General features: G+C 45.1%; 1 protein-coding gene across 1 annotated transcript in view; it reads left to right on the top strand.

The window, feature by feature from the left end:
* The window catches only part of LOC102384377 (fer-1-like protein 4), a 118,200-nt gene that overhangs the window by 70,780 nt on the left and 27,790 nt on the right, over positions 1–19,630 (top strand). Inside the window, exons 26-34 of the mRNA XM_025215733.1 lie at positions 765–868; positions 4,109–4,240; positions 5,115–5,163; positions 8,559–8,665; positions 8,944–9,075; positions 10,786–10,896; positions 11,659–11,786; positions 13,158–13,328; positions 15,121–15,275. Of these exons, the coding sequence (XP_025071518.1) occupies positions 765–868; positions 4,109–4,240; positions 5,115–5,163; positions 8,559–8,665; positions 8,944–9,075; positions 10,786–10,896; positions 11,659–11,786; positions 13,158–13,328; positions 15,121–15,275 (1,089 nt within the window). The remainder of the gene's footprint in view (positions 1–764; positions 869–4,108; positions 4,241–5,114; positions 5,164–8,558; positions 8,666–8,943; positions 9,076–10,785; positions 10,897–11,658; positions 11,787–13,157; positions 13,329–15,120; positions 15,276–19,630) is intronic.

The raw sequence follows: 19,630 nt of genomic DNA, 5'->3' as shown, positions 1-19,630 counted from the left end.
GAAGGATATCCACTACAGGTGTTCCCAATCCATAATCCCTGCTCTCCCTCCTAGCCTCAAGAAGAGAGGAAGGAAGAGTGGCTGGCTTCCTGGTAGCCTACTCAGAATGCATTGTCAGGGCATATGCTAGGTTTCACAAATCAGTTGATTGGCAGGACTGAACAGGGGTATCTGTCAGGGTGGAATGGACAGCAGAGTTCCAGCTGTGCAGCTGGCCCCTGCCTAATATTTTGGCCACAGGGCAGTGCTTCCTGCAGTGCTGCCAGGGATGCTAGAGTACAGGCTTTTGCCTGTGCTGTGACAGCTGTGTCAGAAGCTCCACTCCTGCAGGAAGGGCCAGGGTTTTGGCCACAGGGTCCCTGGGAAAAGTCCTGGTCCCTGCTGGGCAGGGAACAGCAACCAGATCTCCCAACCTTGCAGGAAGCTCAAGAACAGCTCTGCTGGTACCTACAGGGCAGGGAGCAATGAACAGAGCTGCCAGATGCCCCACAGGAGCCCTAGGAAAAACCTTTAGGCTGCCTGCCTGCCAGTGGGGATTGCAGGCAACCTGAGACTCGTGTTCACCAGTGATTTTACCCTGGGAATCGGGGGAGCTTTGCAGCAGCCCCCTTCACCACCTGGCTGGGGAGTGCCTTTGTTGCAACTTTTGTCTCATTGACCAAGAAGCTGTTCGCATATGCCCACCTGTAGTGCTCTGTTTCTTGTGGTGCTACGAACTTTGATCTTACTTGACTGCAATGTACCATTTTCACTTTCTGTCTCAGCAGGAAAATCCTCTGCTCAACCCAAAATCTCCCAGGCTGTGATAAACATTGGCCTAGCTGCTACTGACATGAGTAACAAAGCACACCCTCTCAACCTTGTGAAGGTGAGTGCAGTTTGAAGCTCACTGTGATACTGATTTTACTGTTTGAGTAGAAATGCCACTTCCAGCAAACATGCTTTCTGGCTTTGATTTGGCTCATTACCTTAGATTGTATTAATGAACATTAGCATTTTAGAAGTGAAAGTCAGGCAGACCATATAGCAGCATATTTCATTTTCGATTGTAAGCCTGATTTTGACTGACAGCTTTTCTGATTTCCTCAAAAATATCTGCCTGATACTGCACCCATCTCTAAACAGAGGATAATTTTGCGGGAAATAGCAAGATTAATCAAATGACAATATTCTGCAATATGAAACCAAAAATAAATGATTTTCACTTTCTGAAAAATTCTTCTATTATTTTAAGTAAAATAGTACCTTAGAACTGGCTTGATCTAGAAACTTCTCTTTAATGTTTGTCCTCTCCTTTCTAAGGGTATGGACAGACATAACATTTGAAACATTTAAAAGTGGAGTTTTAGCTGCAGACAGACACACAGCCCCCTGATGTGCCTCCTCAATGGAGCATAGCTGTATGCAGTGGCATACACTTCAGCCGGGCTGCAGCCATTTGCACACTACTACCCACTTCTCCCACAGGGTGGGAAGAGTAGAGCAGTCTGTCAGTGCAGCTCTGCAGCCCCTATCTCTCTGGGGATATAGTTCTACCACCCTGACAGGCTCTGCTAGCTCTGCTCTGGCTGCCACCTATGGGTTGGGGGTGGGGATCTGGGTTCCATGTTCCTCCCTCTACTCCGGTTGCAGCAGCTGCTGCCTCCCATGCATGGCACCCGGGGCTTGTGCGCTGCAGGCCGGATGTGGCTGGCTCCCACAGGGCAGGGAGCAGGCAGGATGCAGCTGCCAGGTCCCATAGCCCTGGCAGCTGGAGGTACCCTCCAGCAGGACTTAGGGTGGCAGGGGGCTGTGGGTAGGGAGTGAGGGGCACTGGTAGGGCTGGGGGGCTGTGGCTTGGGCGTGAAGGGGAACAACATGGGCAGAGGCAAGGCACTGTCATATCAGAGCTGCTCAGTGCCACAAAGCAGCAGGGGTGGACACCCACAGCTGGTCCCATGTCCTGGTGAACGAAGAGGACAGGGGAAGCTCCGATTTTCCGTGATAAAAAAAACCAAAATCAAATGCCAAAATATATAGGTATTTAGAATTTATTATAATGGTTGAGGCACTGGTAGGCTTCCAAATTGCTTTAAAATGATAAATATATCAATAAAACATTGTGTTCAATGGATATATATATATATATAGCTATATCTATGTGGGTGTGTGTGTGTGTGTGCGTGCACGCACAGTAGCATATGTGGCGGGGTCCCGGGAGCTCCGTCCCCTCTGGCCCAGTGTTGTAGTCCCCGCCCCGGCGGTGCAGGGCCAGGGCCGGTGCAGGGAGGCAGCTGAAGCCAGTGCAGGGCTGGGGGGCAGCGGTTTCGCGGGGGCCGCCAGTGCCGGGCAATGACCCCAAGTGCAGGGGAAGAGGCAGCCACAAAGGCCGCACCAGTTCGTCCCCACTATCCCCCTCTGCCTCCAAGGAGGTGGGGGAGCAAGGCCAGTGCCACTGGTCTTGCCCCCCTGCTCCATCACCACCGCCTCCAGGGAGCAGGGCCGGGGCGGGGGTGCACTGCTGGCCTTGCACCCCTCCCCCCCCCAATCCCCACCATCATGGCAGTGAGCCACTGCTGCCACCTCCTCTCCAGAATGCTCTTGGAGCACACTGATTGGTTATTTTGAGACAACCAATCAGAGTGCAAACAAAGCATTGTGGTTAGACAGACTAAGGCTTTTATATATAAATAGAATAATGGCATTTCATTTTAATAATGGAAAAACACAGACTTGGGGTTTTTAATCAGAGAATTTTGGATTTTGTAACAGAGAAAACGAGGATCCCTGCTGATAATTTAATTCATGAAGTGAAGGTCTTGTTGCTGGCCTGTTAATGTAAAGCAAGTTCAGTATGGATCTATTGGTGCATAAAGATTCTGTCCTTGCAAATGTGTTCACCTTTCCTTCATGTTCAGGCTGCTGGGCAGATTGAGAGTTCTCATATAAACCAGGAATGACTATTTTAATGTGATCGCTTCTATCCTGCTCTTGCTTGTTTGCCAGTTCATTATTCTAAACTTTCCATGATTTTGTTGTAGTATGACCAAGGGCCCTGCATTGCTTTTCTGATATGAACAATTCTGGTATGAATAATGGCTTGGTAACAAAGCACAGAAACTGAGTATAGGAGATCTCATGGCTGGAATGATCTATGTCAGGGGTGGACAATTATTTGGGCCCAGGGACCACATAGGGAGTTTTCAGAAGCTGTCATGGGCCAGGTCAGCATTTCCTCCTCACCCCTGCCATAACAACTCACCAAAAAATCCCTTTGTGGGATGAAGCCCTGGGTGGGCAGGGAGTGGTGTTCAGGAGCCAGATGGGCGGGTGAGGCCAGGATCATGGGGTGGGGTCACGGTGTGGCTCCTGTCCTGTGGGGAAGCGTGTGTGTTGGGGGTAGGGGTGTTTGGGGGTGTGGAGGGTGTGTGCGCATTACGTGGGGAGGCATGTGTGTGTGAGGAGGACTGCCTAGGCGCTAGGTCCCAGGAGCCAGCCAGGGTTGAGGGGAGGGAGGAAGGGGTTGGAGGGCATGTGTGGCAGAGCTCCCTTGGGCGGTGCGGTCCACAGCTGTCCCCATGGCACTCCACATGGGACCGAGCCCCTGCTGCTGTCACCCAGGGTGCCCGTGCCATGCTTCATCCCACCCACATGCCTGGCCCCAGCTAGTGCGCACAGCTTGTGGCAGGGCTGCTCTTGGTGAGGCTGCAGCCACCTGGGTGCTGTTCTACTCTCCTCCCCTCCAGCGACTGCTGCACTGCTCCTGGCAGAGAGGAAGCTTCAGCTGGGCAGCCGCAACCCCAGTGCATTGGGCTCTGGCTTCAGCTCCCCACTGCCTTCCACTGACTCTTTCTACCTGACATGGGCAGCTGAGTGGATGGAAGGCAGCTGGGAGCTTCAGCTTGGTGACTCTCACCCCAGCGTGTGGGGCACTGGCTCCAGAACCCAGCTGCCTTCCACCCACTCTGCCCACCTACTCATTTAGGCTGTATTTTGCCCACTTCTTATCTATGTGGAACCTGAGCCTTTGGGTTTGAGCCTTTGGAGCACAAATACAGTGTGCTTTCTACAGCATCCAGATGTGCACACTTGGCAGTTTCTAGCTCTGATCCCTTTATTCTGTTTTTAGGCTCCTCTGAAGAAAATTCCTATAAATAAACTTATAAAAAAAGAAGATGAATATGAGGAAGAAAAGCCAGAGATGGAAGAACTGGATTGGTGGTCCAAGTACTATGAGTCTTTAAAGGAAATCAGTAACCAGGTGAGACTCTGTCAAGTCATTTCCTTAATGCTTTATTGGCATGACAGCTGTAAGACTTGGTAGCAAAGGATGGAAGTAGCTGCAGCTGAACACCCAATCCAGGCTGGGGGTGACATATTGAAAAGTGACTACAGCTTCCTTGCAATGAGTCATAAGTTCTTAAGTGCATAAGGCCCAAGTTCTCAAAGGTATATAATTACATAGCTCTTACTGTTTAGGTCAGTATTGAAAGTGGCACTTGGGTTCCTAAGTCATTTAGGTTCTATTAAAAATGGCTCACAGATGTTTTGTTGTATGGACATCAGTACTGCAACATGGAGACCTCTTTGTTGGTCACCTGATCCTGCCTGGTCAGGTTAGCACAAGAGGCCCTCATTAGAGGCTTACAGTCTGCAGCTTGACACCAGCTGCATCTCTTCACCCTCCTTCACTGGTTTCTCACTCCTTCTGGCTCAGAAGGTCCTAGTCTTAAGGGGACTTAGCGCTTCAACCATGTCCCACAGTCTTTTCCCTCTAACGGGTGAATCCCCCTGTTACAATTCAGATTAGTAGACCAGATGTGGACATGGAGAATATGTCAAGGTTCTGAGGTACTGAACTGTCTTGCAATATAAGTTGAACAGATGCAAAGGTTTATGTTACAACACTGTGTCTTCAGTGGTAGTGTAACTGAGGGGGCTGACCATGGCAGCCAATGCTGCCCCTTGTGCCATGGCTGTTCAAGCGGCAGAACTGCCTTGCTACACCTCTGGTCTTCAGGATCCTGAACAATATTAATACATTGAAAAAGCTGGATGCCTTTAATAGTTGGATTCTTTACATCGTGATAATGAAGTAATATGTTCTTGTGTGTGTGGGGGGGGGGGGGTTTCAGTCCCACAGTGATGAGGAAGATGGTGACAATGAGGACCCAAGTGATGCAGGTGAGTTCTTTGGCTGTAGAAACACACCAGCTCAGATAACAGCAGGATTTGCTGGCTCTTCTGAACAGTAAAGTCTTGCATAGTTTAAGATGGAGTTTCACATGTCAAACCTGTGCTTTAGACAGTGACTCATTAGGAAGCATGGGATTAAAGAGTTCAGACCGGCCACAGAAATGACTTAACTTCAACAGCATTGTCTCCCTGGCTCTGCTCGCATTTCTGCAGCATCCAGGATGAGTATTATATAACTGTGCCGTTACTGATCCATGTTAAATGGTACAGATACCCATCTGATTTTATTAAGGTCTTCCAGTTTTTCAGAACCCCTTCTATAGTCTTGATTGCCTTCAACAAATTTTGTTGATCATACCCAGCACATTAAAATGTCCTTATGATACTATACTAAGTACTTTTGCATTCACCAGCAAAGAAAGAAAGAAAAGAAAAGGAACAAATTGAATAGAAACTTGGGGAGGAGCTAGAATAATAAGATTCTACTTGGAAATGGTAAATTAATCCATCAGGAAAGAATCTTTCTGAAGCAATGATCTTCTTGGCTACTTACAAATGTAAAAAGAACCCACCCCCCAGCATTTTACTTTAAATTCTGTGTGCCCCTATGCCAAGCCCAGCACATGCCCAGAGGAGGCATTGTGTTAGCTGGACCTAGCTCACTTCACCTGTCTGTATAGCCCCACTGAAACGCCTGATTTATACAAACGCTGCAGAGCCAGGTTGAACTAATGCACTGCTTGTGGTAAAACACATTTTGGGGTTTTTGTTTTTTCATGTCTGTCAGCAGCCCTTGTATAGGAGAGAAAAATACAGGATTATAAATATGAGTAGTGGTGGGGGTGTGAAGCAGTGAAAATGAACTTGCAGTCCTATGTGGTTATCAAAGGAACCAGTAGAATGTGAAGCAGGAAGCATTGCTGTTTGTGCTCTCATGAGACCAGACCTGGCAAGTAGAATTCAGTTCTAGTTTTGGAACTAGTAAGAAGTTTTTGACAAGTAATTGGAAATTGGGAAACCATGAAGTGATTAAAGGCCAGGTTTTTCTAAGGTTATGAAAATTTACCACATGATTACCAAGACAGAAAAAAACAAAAGAATGTAAATGGCAAAGAGAGAGAAGGATTGCTTATGGGACTATCTAGTCATTAATATAATTAAGGGTGTGGGAATGAAATTAAGAATAGGAAAATGTAGGCATCTTTAATAGCTTGCTGCATTGGAGCTCTGTTAGGTTGTATCTAGTCTTCCATGGGAACTGGAAGAGAGAGATTGTGAATTGAGAGAGACAACTGGACTGGTGGACATACTATAGGCAAGGCCTTGAATGGGCTGCTGTTCTCAACACAACCTAGCTGGGATTTGTAGAGTAGCTTTGGATCCATTAGGAATTGAAATATTTGTTGAATGGAATCTGATAATTGTAAATATCAGCATCATCTGCACATTTAGAAGTTAACTGCTGTTCTGTGCCATTCATTCGATGCTGCCTACCTATTTTCAACTTGCCACAGGCTCTGGATAAGGGAGAGTTATGGCTTTGGCCTTGAAAGCCTAGGAATAGTTTTGCACAAAATACACTGTTGTGCTTTTTATAATGGGGCAGAGATGTATTTTCCCTTATGTATGGCTTGGATTTCTCAGTCCCCATTCCACCAGCCTTGTGTACCTTGGTCAGTGATTAGCTGCATCCACCCTGTTTACTTCTGCATCTAAAAATAATGGAAAAAGGCATTAGCGGAATGTTTCTTTTGATACAAGAATCATTGAAATAGTTAGGAGCGCTGCCAGTTACAGTTAACCTCCCCATGCCCTCACAATTAGCTGCCCATACCATAGCCAGCTCCCCTGACCACCACCTATCATTTCTTCAACTTCTGATTATAAAAAAATCACTTCACACAACTGGGTAAAATGCCGGATCAGGTCAGTGGCCAGACTCCATATCCCAGCAGCCCCTACCCACCCCACTCCTGCCTGATCTCCATGGAGACTCCAGGATTGGGGGTGTTTAACAGTGCAGGGCCACAGGCTGGCAGGGGTCTGTGGAGCTGGGCTGGGTTGCACCAGGAGGGAGAGTGGGGAGCTGGCCTGGGTCCAGAGAGCCTCTGCCAGCTGGGACCCCACACTCCTGCCACCCTGCCCAGCCCTGCCAGCACTGGCCCCCGGACACCAGTGCGGGCCCTGTACTCCCACAGGCTCCCAGTGCCCCCTAGTCCCGCGGTACAGGCAGGGGGCAGCACACAGCCCCAACCCCCTTCTCGTTGGCTGGGAAGAAGCTGGTGCTGAGTGTGGGGAAAAGAGGACCCTCTCCCACCCCATGGCTGGCGCTCCCTGCTGCAGGCGCTCGAAGCCCACACGGGGCTGTCCTGAGCAGGCACAGGTAGCCCCACATGGGCTGCAAGCGGCTACAGCATGGGGTGCCAGCCTCAGAGCAAGTGAGTGGCTGCTTTTCCCCGTGCTCAGCTTGTGGCAACCGGGGGCGGCAGCAGCTGTGGCCCCCCGCTTGCCGCCGGCCAGTGTTGGCTGCTGCTGGCCTCCCGGAGCTCATGCGTTGGGTAGCCCACAGGCAGCAGTGGCGAACACTGCCCAGTGCAGCAAGCAGGGAGGCCGCGGCTGCTGTCGTCATGTGTAGCCCCAACAGGCAAGCCCGGAGCCGGTGCGGGGCCCAGGCTGGCAGTGGGGCTGGGTTACAAGCAGGTGCTGAGCGTAGGGGAGGGGAAAAGCAGCCCCTCCCCCACCCTGTTGCCAGTGCTCCCTGCTGCGGCTGCTCGCAGCCACGTATGGCTGTCTGGAGCAGGCACAAGTAGCCCCAGGCAGGCTGCGAGTGGCTGCAGTGTGGGGCATCTGTCACGGGGCAGATGAGGGGCTGCTTTTCCCCCCCCACCCCCGCACTCATCTTTTCCCCTGGCCACTTTTCCCCAGGGTCCTTCCCTGCCCTTTCCCCTAGCCCCTTCCCCCTTACCTGAGGTTCCAGCCTGGGGCAGCCATGTGGTCCCAGGCCAGAAATCCCTGCTGGGGCTTCCAGCTGTAGGGGTGGGGCCGGGCAGCCCTGCTGTTGTGGGAGTCTGCCCGGCTTCCCCTGGGTCCTACTGCCTTTGATTCCTGTCATTTTTGACAGGAACTAAGGGCAGATAAATATTAATTTTCTAATTTTGGGGGGGCTCCACGGGCCGGACAGAATGGCCTTGCGGGCCACATCCGGCCTGCAGGCCGTATTTTGTCCACCCCTGGATTATCATGATGTGCTGTTTTATTTGATCTTGTTTTCAAACCATTGACTGAAAACAAGAGCTATTGTGGAGATAATGTCATGGAGTGATATACAACTCAGAAAGAGAAGAACTCAGTCATTTCACTGTTGCTGTTAATGCAAATTGTAGATGGAGGGCATTTGAATGAAGCTTCTATTGATGTGGAAATAGAAGAGGAAGCAATATTTGAAGCTGAGCCCATTCGGCCCAGAAGGAAACCCATAGCCACACTACAGGTAGGTCTCAGTGCTTGACACATCTGTTCATTCACAACATATTCCTTTCTGCCATTTTTTCCTTCCTTTGCATTTGGCAGTCCCACAGAACGTGAGTTTGATTCAGTGAGTTGCTGAGTACTCTTCTCATCCTTAAGCTTTGGAAATTCCATGGAACCATGGCAGGAATGGGCACATAGTCAGTGGGGAAAATAGTCTCTAGTTCTCATTTAACTCTTACCTTATTTTGGAAAGAAGATGAAGGGAGGGCAGGCAAAATAACATGCAACTGTTTTCAGATCTACAACTCGGAGCTGGAAAATGAGTTTGATAATTTTGAAGACTGGCTATATATATTTCCTCTTCATCGTGGGAAAGTGAATGAAGAGGAGGATGGAAATGAGGATGAGCACTTTGTGGGGAAGTATAAGGTACCGTGCCATTTAAATAAGATTTGTGTATGAAATAAAAATCCTACAATGATATATATATCAGTTGCAGATTGGGACCATAGATACATATACAGTAACTTCCTTTTTATCATTTCTTAAGGTAAGCTTTAGGTCCCTAAGGTCCCCTCTACAAGTTACACTTAAGGCATAATTAGCTTGGTAGAGGGGCTTTAAATTTAATGCATAGCAGAAAATAGTCAGAAGAAGTGACTTATAGCATAGTCTCCCACAATAAATTGATAGGGCAGATCCTCACTGTAGAAATTACATTCTATTTCTTGGGCAGCAGAGAAGACATTTGCCATTAGAGGGCATCTGCAGTTGCACTACAGATTTGACTGTTTCCACACTTACCCATCTTTGTCTGTGTTCAAAGAACCACCTCTCCCTGTCTTTCTGGTGCCAGTTAGCTTCAGTTCAGGACATGTTTGAGAGAATATTTTGGAATTATTTAGTTGTATGTTGAACTTCATTACTGCTGGTTTTATGCTTGCTGATCCTGGTGAAGTTTAACTGATGCTGTGTTTAGAAGGTCAGTGTCAGCAAGCTCAGCCCTGCACCACCCAGCCATGGAAGCCAGGTAGTCCTTCACCTAGTAGTGTATGGAGGGGGAGAGGTCAAGCTGAATGGCACCCTCCACCCCTGAACTTTTGCAATGGGATGTGCATTAGCTTACCTGGGGGGGTAGGGGAGCAAACAGGGTAACAGGGGCTGCCCCAGGGGAGCTGATGTGCAGTAAGACTTTCTCAGCTGCAGCGGCCTGAACCCATGCTGCCATTACAGCAGCAGCTGCTGCCACCAGAGTGCAGAGAGCTGTGGCAGGTAAGATCCTCTCCACCCCCACCACGGTCCCTGCTCTCCAGGCAATCTGCCCAGGGCTGCAGGATCTTCCCATGCAGAGTCATCAAGTCTAGCTGAGGTAACCAGCTTTTCTTCCTGTCCCATCCCTGTCCCTGTTCCAACCCTCCTCTCCCCCCAACCACCTGATGTTTTTTTATCTCCAGGTACCATCTAGCCTTTGCTTAGATTTCAGTTCTTTGGTGTAGGAAATGAACAGTGTGTAATAGACTCTAGTCCTGGTTGAGGGCCTGTGAGGGCTACCAGGATACAAAAAACTATTCATAAAATATTAGAGGGAGGCAGGCAGCCATGTTAGTTGAAGTCAGGCAAAAAGAAGGGTAGGGTGACACTTTGGCGACTGACTGGTTCATAGAGGCATACGCTTTCTCAGGTGAGAGCCTCCTTCGTTAGTTGATGTAACAGAGCAGTCAGTCCCTTTAAGAAGGAATAGTTTTAGGTGACAGCATTCATAGCATCTGGTGGAGTAGCCTGTCACCTACAAAAATGTATGCTTTACCAAACCAGTTAGTCTCTAAGGTGCCACCCTGTCCTGCCTACTATATAAAATATTAGTTTGGACAATACTTCTTTGCCTGTCACCCATTATTTCTGTGTGAGAAGAAGATGCCCTCAAAGTCTTTGGGGACATACCATGTAAGGTTATCTTGAGAAGTCAGGAGATATGTGACCTAGCACAGGACAGACAGCTATAATTAGAAACCTGTTGTTTGACATGAGTAAGGCAGTGTTACTGACACAATTCTGGACATAACTACTTCTGGAAAAAATTTATCTAGAAAAGTGTTAATTCCTACATCTTGCCATTCCTGTTCAATGTCTCCACTGTAGGGTTCATTCTATGTTTATCCTGCTAAGGAAGCAGGTACTGAGCATAAGATCTCCCAGGGTGTTCCCAGAAATAGACCCATCAAGGTGCTTGTAAGAGTTTATATTGTTAAGGTAAGTATTTTTCAGTGTCTGCAAAGTGTCTTGGAGATCTTGACCTGTTCACCAGCTAAAAAATCCCTGGCTTTCCCATAGTCTGCATTCTTGGGACCACGAGAGCTAGGACTGGGGATGGCCCCTGGTATAGGTTTCCAGGTTGTCCCTCCATTTTTTGCTATCCCACCAGTGCTTTGTCCAGAATAGGATAAAATTATAAAGAGAATTGGAGATTCATCATAGGGAAGTTATTCCTCATTTCCTCTCAAATACTGTAACTCCGGTAGGCAGTGAAATTGCCAGTAGGACATTTTTCATTCTCCCTTCTCTCTGCCTTGAGGCAGTATCCTGGGAAGTGAACTGTGAGTTATCATTCATTGAGTGAGAGCTTCATATTGATAGGTGACTAATACATCTTTATAGAACATATCCATACCTTTCACTTACTGAACCAAACTAAAATGCACGTGCTACCTCTCACTCTGTAGAGAGGTAGAGCTTAATAGTCCACAAACATTTTGTTGAATACATGACTTCTGGTTCAGGGAGTAGCACATGAAACAGCACAGCATAATTCAGCAAAGTGCTGCTTGACCCAGTAAGTAAGAATTATAGACTTGTCCTTAGTTGTTCACCTGTTGAATAGTTGCCTGTCACTGCCACAACCAGAGGGCTGTCTGAGCAAGTGGATTGTCTCAGAAACCCTGACAACCTTGTCCTGCATTTGCTGTGTTTACTTCATGCCAACCCGCCCTTGATCTCGGGTCTTGTGTATTTTAGGCTACTAACCTGTCTCCAGCAGACCCAAATGGCAAGGCAGATCCATATGTGGTAGTGACAGTTGGAGAAGAACAGAAGAACACAAAGGAACGATACATCCCTAAGCAACTCAATCCTGTTTTTGGAGAGTATGAAGGAAACTTTATTTATGTCAGGTTTAATGGGAGTAGTTTCTTCCCTGGTGCATTCTGGAAAGGCTGATGGCCGAGTCTGCATGGATCCTGCACTTGGAACTATGATATGATGCTGGATCTCCTCTTCTCTCTTTCCACTAGAAAGCTCAGTATATTGTATTCATGTATACAGAAGCATTTAAAAGCACTGTCAGTACTTTTCATAGGAACATGCTTAGGGCTGGCCTTCTGTTTATCTGGGCAGGGTATTTGGGGATGCAATTACAGGAGCATTCCCAAGTACCAAACTTGGCGCACAGTGGTGCTGAGGAAGTAGGAAAAACAGTACAAGAGTCCTTTTCTTTTATGTGAAACATTTTTGTGGCTAGCTTGCCATCTTATGGTGCCATAAATTGGCTTGTGTCACATTACATACTTATGGTGAAATTAAAATGTTAATCATTACATAAATGTAACATCTGCCAGGGCCGAAAGAAACAGATTAGACTTTAATAAACAAAACCTGAAGCCAAAGGGCTACTACCTAAAACTCATTTTCCTCGTCAGATCTCTCAGCCTTCAAGCAAAGTTTGTATTACTCAAAAGATTACAGTAGAGTTAGGAAGCAACAGAGAATGTTAATTTGGAGACCTGCTTGTACAAGTGAAAGCAAGTCTCCTGCATCATGACTGCAAATCCAAAATACCATTAATGCTGCAGCAGTAATGTTGCAAATGGGAGCCTTCAAATTATAATTCTCTGACTAGTCCCATCTCTGCAATAGGTACCAGTTGCCCATTATCGCTCATACTCACCGTATGTTCATTCACTGTCAAGGTAGCTGCAGGTTCACTTTCCACTTGTCCATTAGTCCAACTCCTTGAGGGAATGGTCATGAACAGGGCATGCTTGTAAGCAAGAGTCCTTGGTGGCTTTATGCTTAACACAAGCACCATGTGAAATCTGCTCCTTGGCTTGGTTAATTGTAAATATACACAAAGCAAAAGGGTCCCTTCCCTGTGAACTTCCAGTCTAATCCAGGCAAGTAGTTCAGTTCAAACAGAAGGTGAGCATAGTCCTATTGGGGCCTAATTTTTCAAAGCACTTAAGAAATGATCTCAAACCTGACTTGCATATTTGTGACTCAGTTGTTGCCACAGAGGTGTATGTAAGAGTCAGTTTTGGTCTCCTATGTGTATAACTTGAGTTTGAACATGTCCTTCTGATAACTGCATGCGCTTATGTTTTCAAAATCAGATAGTGATAAGTACAGGTTTTTTTAAGTGTAGTGCTTGTCTCAGCGCAAGGTGGTGGATGGAGGGGAGAGTGTTTCATTTCCATCCTTGCTGTTAATTGAGTTCTCTCTCTCTTCTGGATTGCATTTAGAGTTATGGAATTCAGCATATCCTTTCCAATGGAGTCAGAACTCACTGTTGCAATATTTGACCATGATTTGGTTGGTTCTGATGATTTGATTGGGGAGACAAAGATCGATTTGGAGAACCGGTTCTTCAGCAAACACAGAGCCAACTGTGGAGTGGCATCACAGTATGACATGTATGTAGCAGAATACAAGTTTGGCACACATGACATTATTTTATAGTGTGTTAGGTCAGAAGGGACCCCATATGATCCTTTATCCTGACCAGAAAGATTCCTCCACTGAGTCCTGTATCAAGCCCAGAACAGCTGGTTGAATTAGAGCACCCATAATTATGCAGTATAAATCCATGTAGCTATTACTCTAGCAGGGGTTAAAGGTTTCCATCAGTCACAGACCTGGCTAAATGTAACAGATGTGCCACCTACCCCTCAAGCAGACTAAGTGGAAATATGAATTGAAGGCCCACTTCAGCAAGTGAAGGAATGGAAGCATGGCAAGACCTGAACAGAATTTAAGCTCTGTGTACTGGGAGAGAAGTGGTTTCTTTGGGGACTGATTACAAACACAAGACCAAAATATTGATTGATTGCAGTTGTATTTGTCTGGGTATGTGAGAAGCAAAAAGCCTTGAAAAAGGGAGACACAAAATAGTGAGTGAGACCCTGAGGGGAAGCTGAGATAGAACTTCCCTTTAAATACAGCAGTCACTGGAGAAGTGCAGTTTGCTCCTACTCTTTGCAGGGAAACTGCACTGTGCATATTCTTGCAAATAAATGGGATTGCACCCAGGAATGTACCTGACTTGTATCACCAGTTTTTTTCTCCCGAGGAAAATGATCCAGCAGGACCCTAAATACTGGGTAACATCTTGGGATTAGAAGCGATAACCCTGATATCTCCAAAGTGAAGGGACATAAACCCTGTCCAGTCTAAACTGTATTTTCATTCCCTTCAGGCTGGAAATGTTGCATGCTTCATCTTAGGGCACAGGTGATTTTTTAAAAGGATGGCTAGCAAAATGGCCAAGCCCTTTCTGAGTGATAGTTCAGTAGGAATGGAGCATATGTCTAACTTGTGAAAAGTGCTTCTTGCTTCCTTTTATGAGTTCATAACTCAAGTGCAGCCTGGTTTGACTAGTCCAAATTTCTCAGGAAGGATGCTCCTTCAAGTTGGAGTTTTGCTACCAATTTCAGTGGAATTAGACTTGACCTTTTTCATTTAATTGTTATAAAGCACTAATATTTAAGTTACTCTTGAATATAATTTTTATTGCGTCTTCTCATGCAAGTTGATGTTCTGCTTGATATTGAAGACAAGCAAATGCAAATCACCTATGCTTCAGCAAAATAAATGCATATCAGAGAGTGCAGAGACATGAATCTGCAGGAAAAGACTCAGATTTGTGACAATGAATGCTTTAACACTGGCTAACCTCTACACTAAGGATTCATGAAAAGTATAAAGCTCTACTGACATAATGATTATTCACTAAACATTTGTAATAGTAGCATCATTCTCATAGGAAAATCAGCTAAACTAACACTGAAAAACATTTTTGCCCTGTTTTATATCCCTTTAAAAGCCCTTCTGGTTTTTTATGGGGACAAAAATCAGAGAAGAATTTGTTTTGCTAAGTTGTTCAGTCTCTTATAAAAACATCAGTGTGAGGCTAATAATTAAAATCAGAGGGGTATGGAAAGTTCTGCAGATTGGGTTTTTTCTGTGCGTGGGAGGACAGGATTCTATCATCTCTGACAAAACAAAAACTGTGTTCATGGAACAAACCCAAAGATGAGCCCCAGCGTTATGAATTTCTCAGCAAGGATGGTTACTGCATTTACTTTTACCACTTGTATTAGCTGATGGTTAATTGTGAGGTCAGTCTTCCAAAGACAGGTCTTAAATCCTAGTATTATCTGCCATGTCTAATTTTATGTTTCTGAAGCTGCTATCCCTTTCCCACAGAGATGGCTATAATATGTGGCGAGATGCTTTCAAGCCCACACAAATCTTGGATAGTTTGTGCAAGAAGAATGCTCTCTCCTCTGCAGAGTACAGAAGAGAGGAGGTCAAAGTGAACAATAAGATCTTCAAGGTCCCTCCTGAAGCTTTCCCTGAAGGTAGTCTGGATGTATTTTGATTGAGGGTTACTGCTGCCTGTTTAAAGAGCTGTATGTTTACAAAGATGAACAAATTTTGCCAGTTTCTTTAACCCTTCTGCCAGCCTTTTACCTATATCTGGATAATTGTTTCTGTTCCAGCCACCAATGTTCGTATGTATTGATGAGATCCGCCAGTTTACCACTGTAAATGTTACACAAATTGCCAATTGCTTAAATCATGAGCGAGAGTTTATAAAGGGGGATAAAGCAAGGTGCCGTGTTTATTGATTACATGAGTTAGACATAGAGGGTCAGACACACCATTCATACAAACGCACACAAATCATCATACACATCATTACACACAGGCATACACATATACAAAACAACCATTTCATCCACATATACACTGGATATAGTTACCAGCAATAGTTGCTCAATATTAGCCCAGGATGGCCAACCCGAGCTTATTGAATAGATGATGATGATTTGAAGCTGGAGCGGGGTGAACAGATGCATCTGTGCTCTGATGAAACAGCAGTAGAGAAAGAGACTCACCCAACTTGGCATTTTCAAAGTGTTCTTTATAGGGATTGGCAACCTTTGTTTCAGTGCTTTGGGGTTTTTCCATACCCAGCTTCTGTTTTTGCAGTTGTTCTTCTTTTGTCTTCAGCTTATCTTAGCGTTGGAGTGTTTTTGTTGCCCATCTGGCAGAATTTCTTCTTCTGTTATCTCCTTTGTGCCCTCGAGCTTCAAATGGATTCTTCAGCCGTTTGTTAGTTAGTTACTGGCTGGTAACTTACATTTGGCACCTTGTTGCTAACATAAACAGTTAAATCTTCTCCCATCTCTATGCCATTCTCTCACCATTCACCCTTTAACACAAACCCATATATAAAGGCTATGCAGAGTTCATTCACTTAATGTCAAGCAGAAGGATACAAAATGGAGTTTTCATGTTGCTTACAGGACAAGACTAACATGGTTATATTTTACTACTATTACATTCTATGTCAACATCAGCTACATTAGTTCAGTTCATGCTACATGTTCATGCCCTTTGTACATGTTCAGTTCATGCCCTTTGACCCTTCAAACATCAGTGATGAATGGGTCATAAACTATTTATCTGATAGGAAGATATTTTGTTTTTAGTTGCAGTTTTGGATACATTGATTTTATTTAGCAACACATATAACATATGTTAAGAAATATTTTTTTTATTATGATAATATTATTATAGGGTGCAGCATGATATTAAGAATAGCCGTCCCTGAAGGAGCCCATTTTGCGAAGATGTTATACCAATGATATGCTAACATTTGTTTGGCTTGTTCTGAAACTTTTAGGATTTTTTTACCTAGATGCAATATAAAAATACTGTGCACTTGTGCATTATTACAAGTGGCAGTGGTTATTTGGGTTATTTGCAAATTTTGCATCAGAACGTTGAGCAGGGTTGTTTAATTGACTTTTATGGAAACATTAAAATTTAGCAAATTGTTATCTTTTATACCTATATCCTGAATTATTTGTTTTGTGAAATAATACGTGAAACATGGAGTTTGAATAACAGTGACATTATACCTACATTGCTGCATGGAAGGAAATGAAGCGCTTTTTCTTTGTTAAATAATTTGTTTGAGTCCTACCATACACAATTTATTTTATTAAAATACAGTTTGGTTGTGCATATAATTTGGTCTGTGGCCCAGGGAGCTTATAATCTAAGGTCCAGACTGTGAACTACCTCCTCACATTAATGAATAATCAGTCTTTTGAGCAGATGCACTATGGATTAGTAACTGTTGCTCAAAAATGAAAGCAACAGGTTTACAATCTGGTCCCACATTTGACAGATGGTGGAGTTCCACCAGAAAGGGACTTTGTCTAGAACATCAATCTGAACATGACATCCTTGTCAGTGCCAGAATTGGCCATATTGAGTACCATAATGAAGATCTACCTTTTGTGCAGGTGGTAGTAGTTAAGGTTTGGTCAGTTATTTCCTTAAATGTTTAGTCTGCGAGAGCTTAGTTCAGGGGTTGGCAATGTTTTTGGGAAGCATGCCAAAAACACCTGCAACTTCAATGTGTAAAATGTTGGTGCGCCAGGGGTGGACAGCAGAGGAGCCATGAGGGGCCTGATCCTTATTGTGGTAGCGCAGCCCTGGCCCCTTCCCTACTTACTGTCTGCCCCAAGGTGCATGTGCCAAGCAAAATGCCTTTATGGGCCATGATCTGGTACCCATGCCAGGTGTTGCCTACCCCTAGCTTAGTTTATTCTTTTCACCGAAGCTACGGCAGATAGTTTCTATTAACACTTCTTTGTGACAAGCAGCCTGTTACTGAGATATGGGACATTCTCTTTTCTGTGTGTGGGGTTTTTTTTTTAGATGCAGATGCATTTCATGTGAGGCCTTAGGTAAAGCATCTTGTATTTGCTGCAAGTAGTAGTGACAAAGGTATACTTAGTTGCAAATTCCACATCCCAAAGATGTGGCCACAGCCTCCTGGTTGTGTTTAATGCCAAAGAATCAGACCAGTTGCTTCAGTTACCTGATCATCTAGCAGTAGCAGAGAGTCTAACCCAGGGGTGGGCAATTATTTTGGGCAGAGGGCCCTTACTGTTTTGGCAAGCCATCAAGGGTCGCATGAAAGGCAGCCAAGGGCAGATAAATATTAATTTTCTAAATTTTTTAGGGGCCCCACGGGCCAGATAGAATGGCCTGGCGGGCCGCATCCAGCCCCCGGGTTGCATTTTGCCCACCCCTGGTCTAACCAGACCTTTGGAAAAGGCTGAGTAACTAAGAGCAGATATGCACCCTAAGGCAGAAAGATAGTCCTGCTCTGGGCTGTTTCCTTTGGCTTCCTTATACAACCAGCCATCGTTTCGAGATATGTACTGGAAGAATAATACAGCCAAACATAAAATGTTGAGCAAGTTCTTGTCTGGATGGCAACTTTGTTCCATGGACTATGACTAAGGGATCATCTATCTTGGCTCTTGTCCTGACCAGTAGGAAAGAATGGGTGGAAGATGTGAAAATGATAGGAAACTTGGGAGGAAGTGATTACAATATGAGAGAATTCATGATTCTAAGATGGGGGAAAGCATGAAATCAGTGGAATTAAGACACTGGATTTCAAAAAAAGCGGATTTCAGTCAACTCAAGGAAAATAATAGGTCTGATGCCATGGGAGAAAACGGACTCAAGGATTAAGGGACCCAGGAAGACTGGAAACTTCTAAAGGACATGGTATTGGAAGCTTAACAAGATGCTATTTCAACACAAAACACAAGAATAATGGCAAGGGACCACTGCAATGGCACAAGGAGCTTCTACAGCATCTCAAAAACAAAAGGAAAACACAGGCAATAGAAGGGCAGGCAGATTACTAAGGAAGCATACTAGGAAATAGCAAGAACTTGCGGGAGCAAAATCAGGGAGGCAAAGGTAAAAAAGCTGCAACCAGGCAGTTAATAAGGATTATTTGGTTAAAGAAAGGGAAAAGATGAGGGTTGAGATAATGAAAGAGAGAGCTTTTGATAGGTCTGAATAAATTCAAGTCAGCAGGGCCTGATTAACTTTACTCCAGGGTACTGAAAGAACTAGCACAGGAAATCTCAGATCCTTTGGCAATATTTACCAAAACAAAGGAAATGGGTGCGATACCAGAGAACTGGAAAAGGGGCAACATAGTGTTCCTCTGTTTAAAAAAAAAAAAAAAAGAGGACCTTGGAAATTGTAGACTGGTTAGCCTCACCTGAATACTTGGGAAGTTATTAAAACATATAAGGAAATCCATTTGCGAGCACCTAGAGGAGGAAAGGTTGATTGTGGGCAGCCAGCACCATCTTGCTACAAACAAATTATGCAAAACAAACTTGATCTCCTTCTTTGACAAAATAGCTAGGGAATGCAATGGATATAGTGAATCTGGACTTCACTAAGGATTTTGTCAGAGTCCTTCATAGCCTCCTCATTAGCAGATTGGAGAGATATGGGCTAGATAAAACTACTACAGGGTGGGTAGACAAAACACAGTAGCCACAAGCGGAAGGTAATTACAAATGGATCCATATCAGAATGGCAGGTTTTGGGTGGAGAGCTACAAGGTCTGCCTGGTGTTATATAGTGTGTTTATTAATTACATGGATACCAGAATAGTAAGCTTCTTGAGGTAATGTGCAGATGTCAAAACTGGAAAGGACTGAAAACATGCTGGAGGGCAGAAGCACAATTCAGAATCTTGATAAACTGTAAAACTGGATGGAGCCAGCTAGAGCCGCCCCCTCCCCACAGTTGCTGGGAAATAATGAGCAGAAGTCTGCAGCCTAGAGGAGGTGGATATTGGAAATGGCTGTTTTCA

Source organism: Alligator sinensis, unplaced genomic scaffold (genome assembly GCF_000455745.1).
Source record: "Alligator sinensis unplaced genomic scaffold, ASM45574v1 scaffold705_1, whole genome shotgun sequence".
In the NCBI taxonomy this organism is placed as follows: Eukaryota; Metazoa; Chordata; order Crocodylia; family Alligatoridae; genus Alligator; species Alligator sinensis.
Note: the sequence above shows the minus strand (reverse complement) of the source record. Positions and strands in the feature narration are given on the sequence as shown.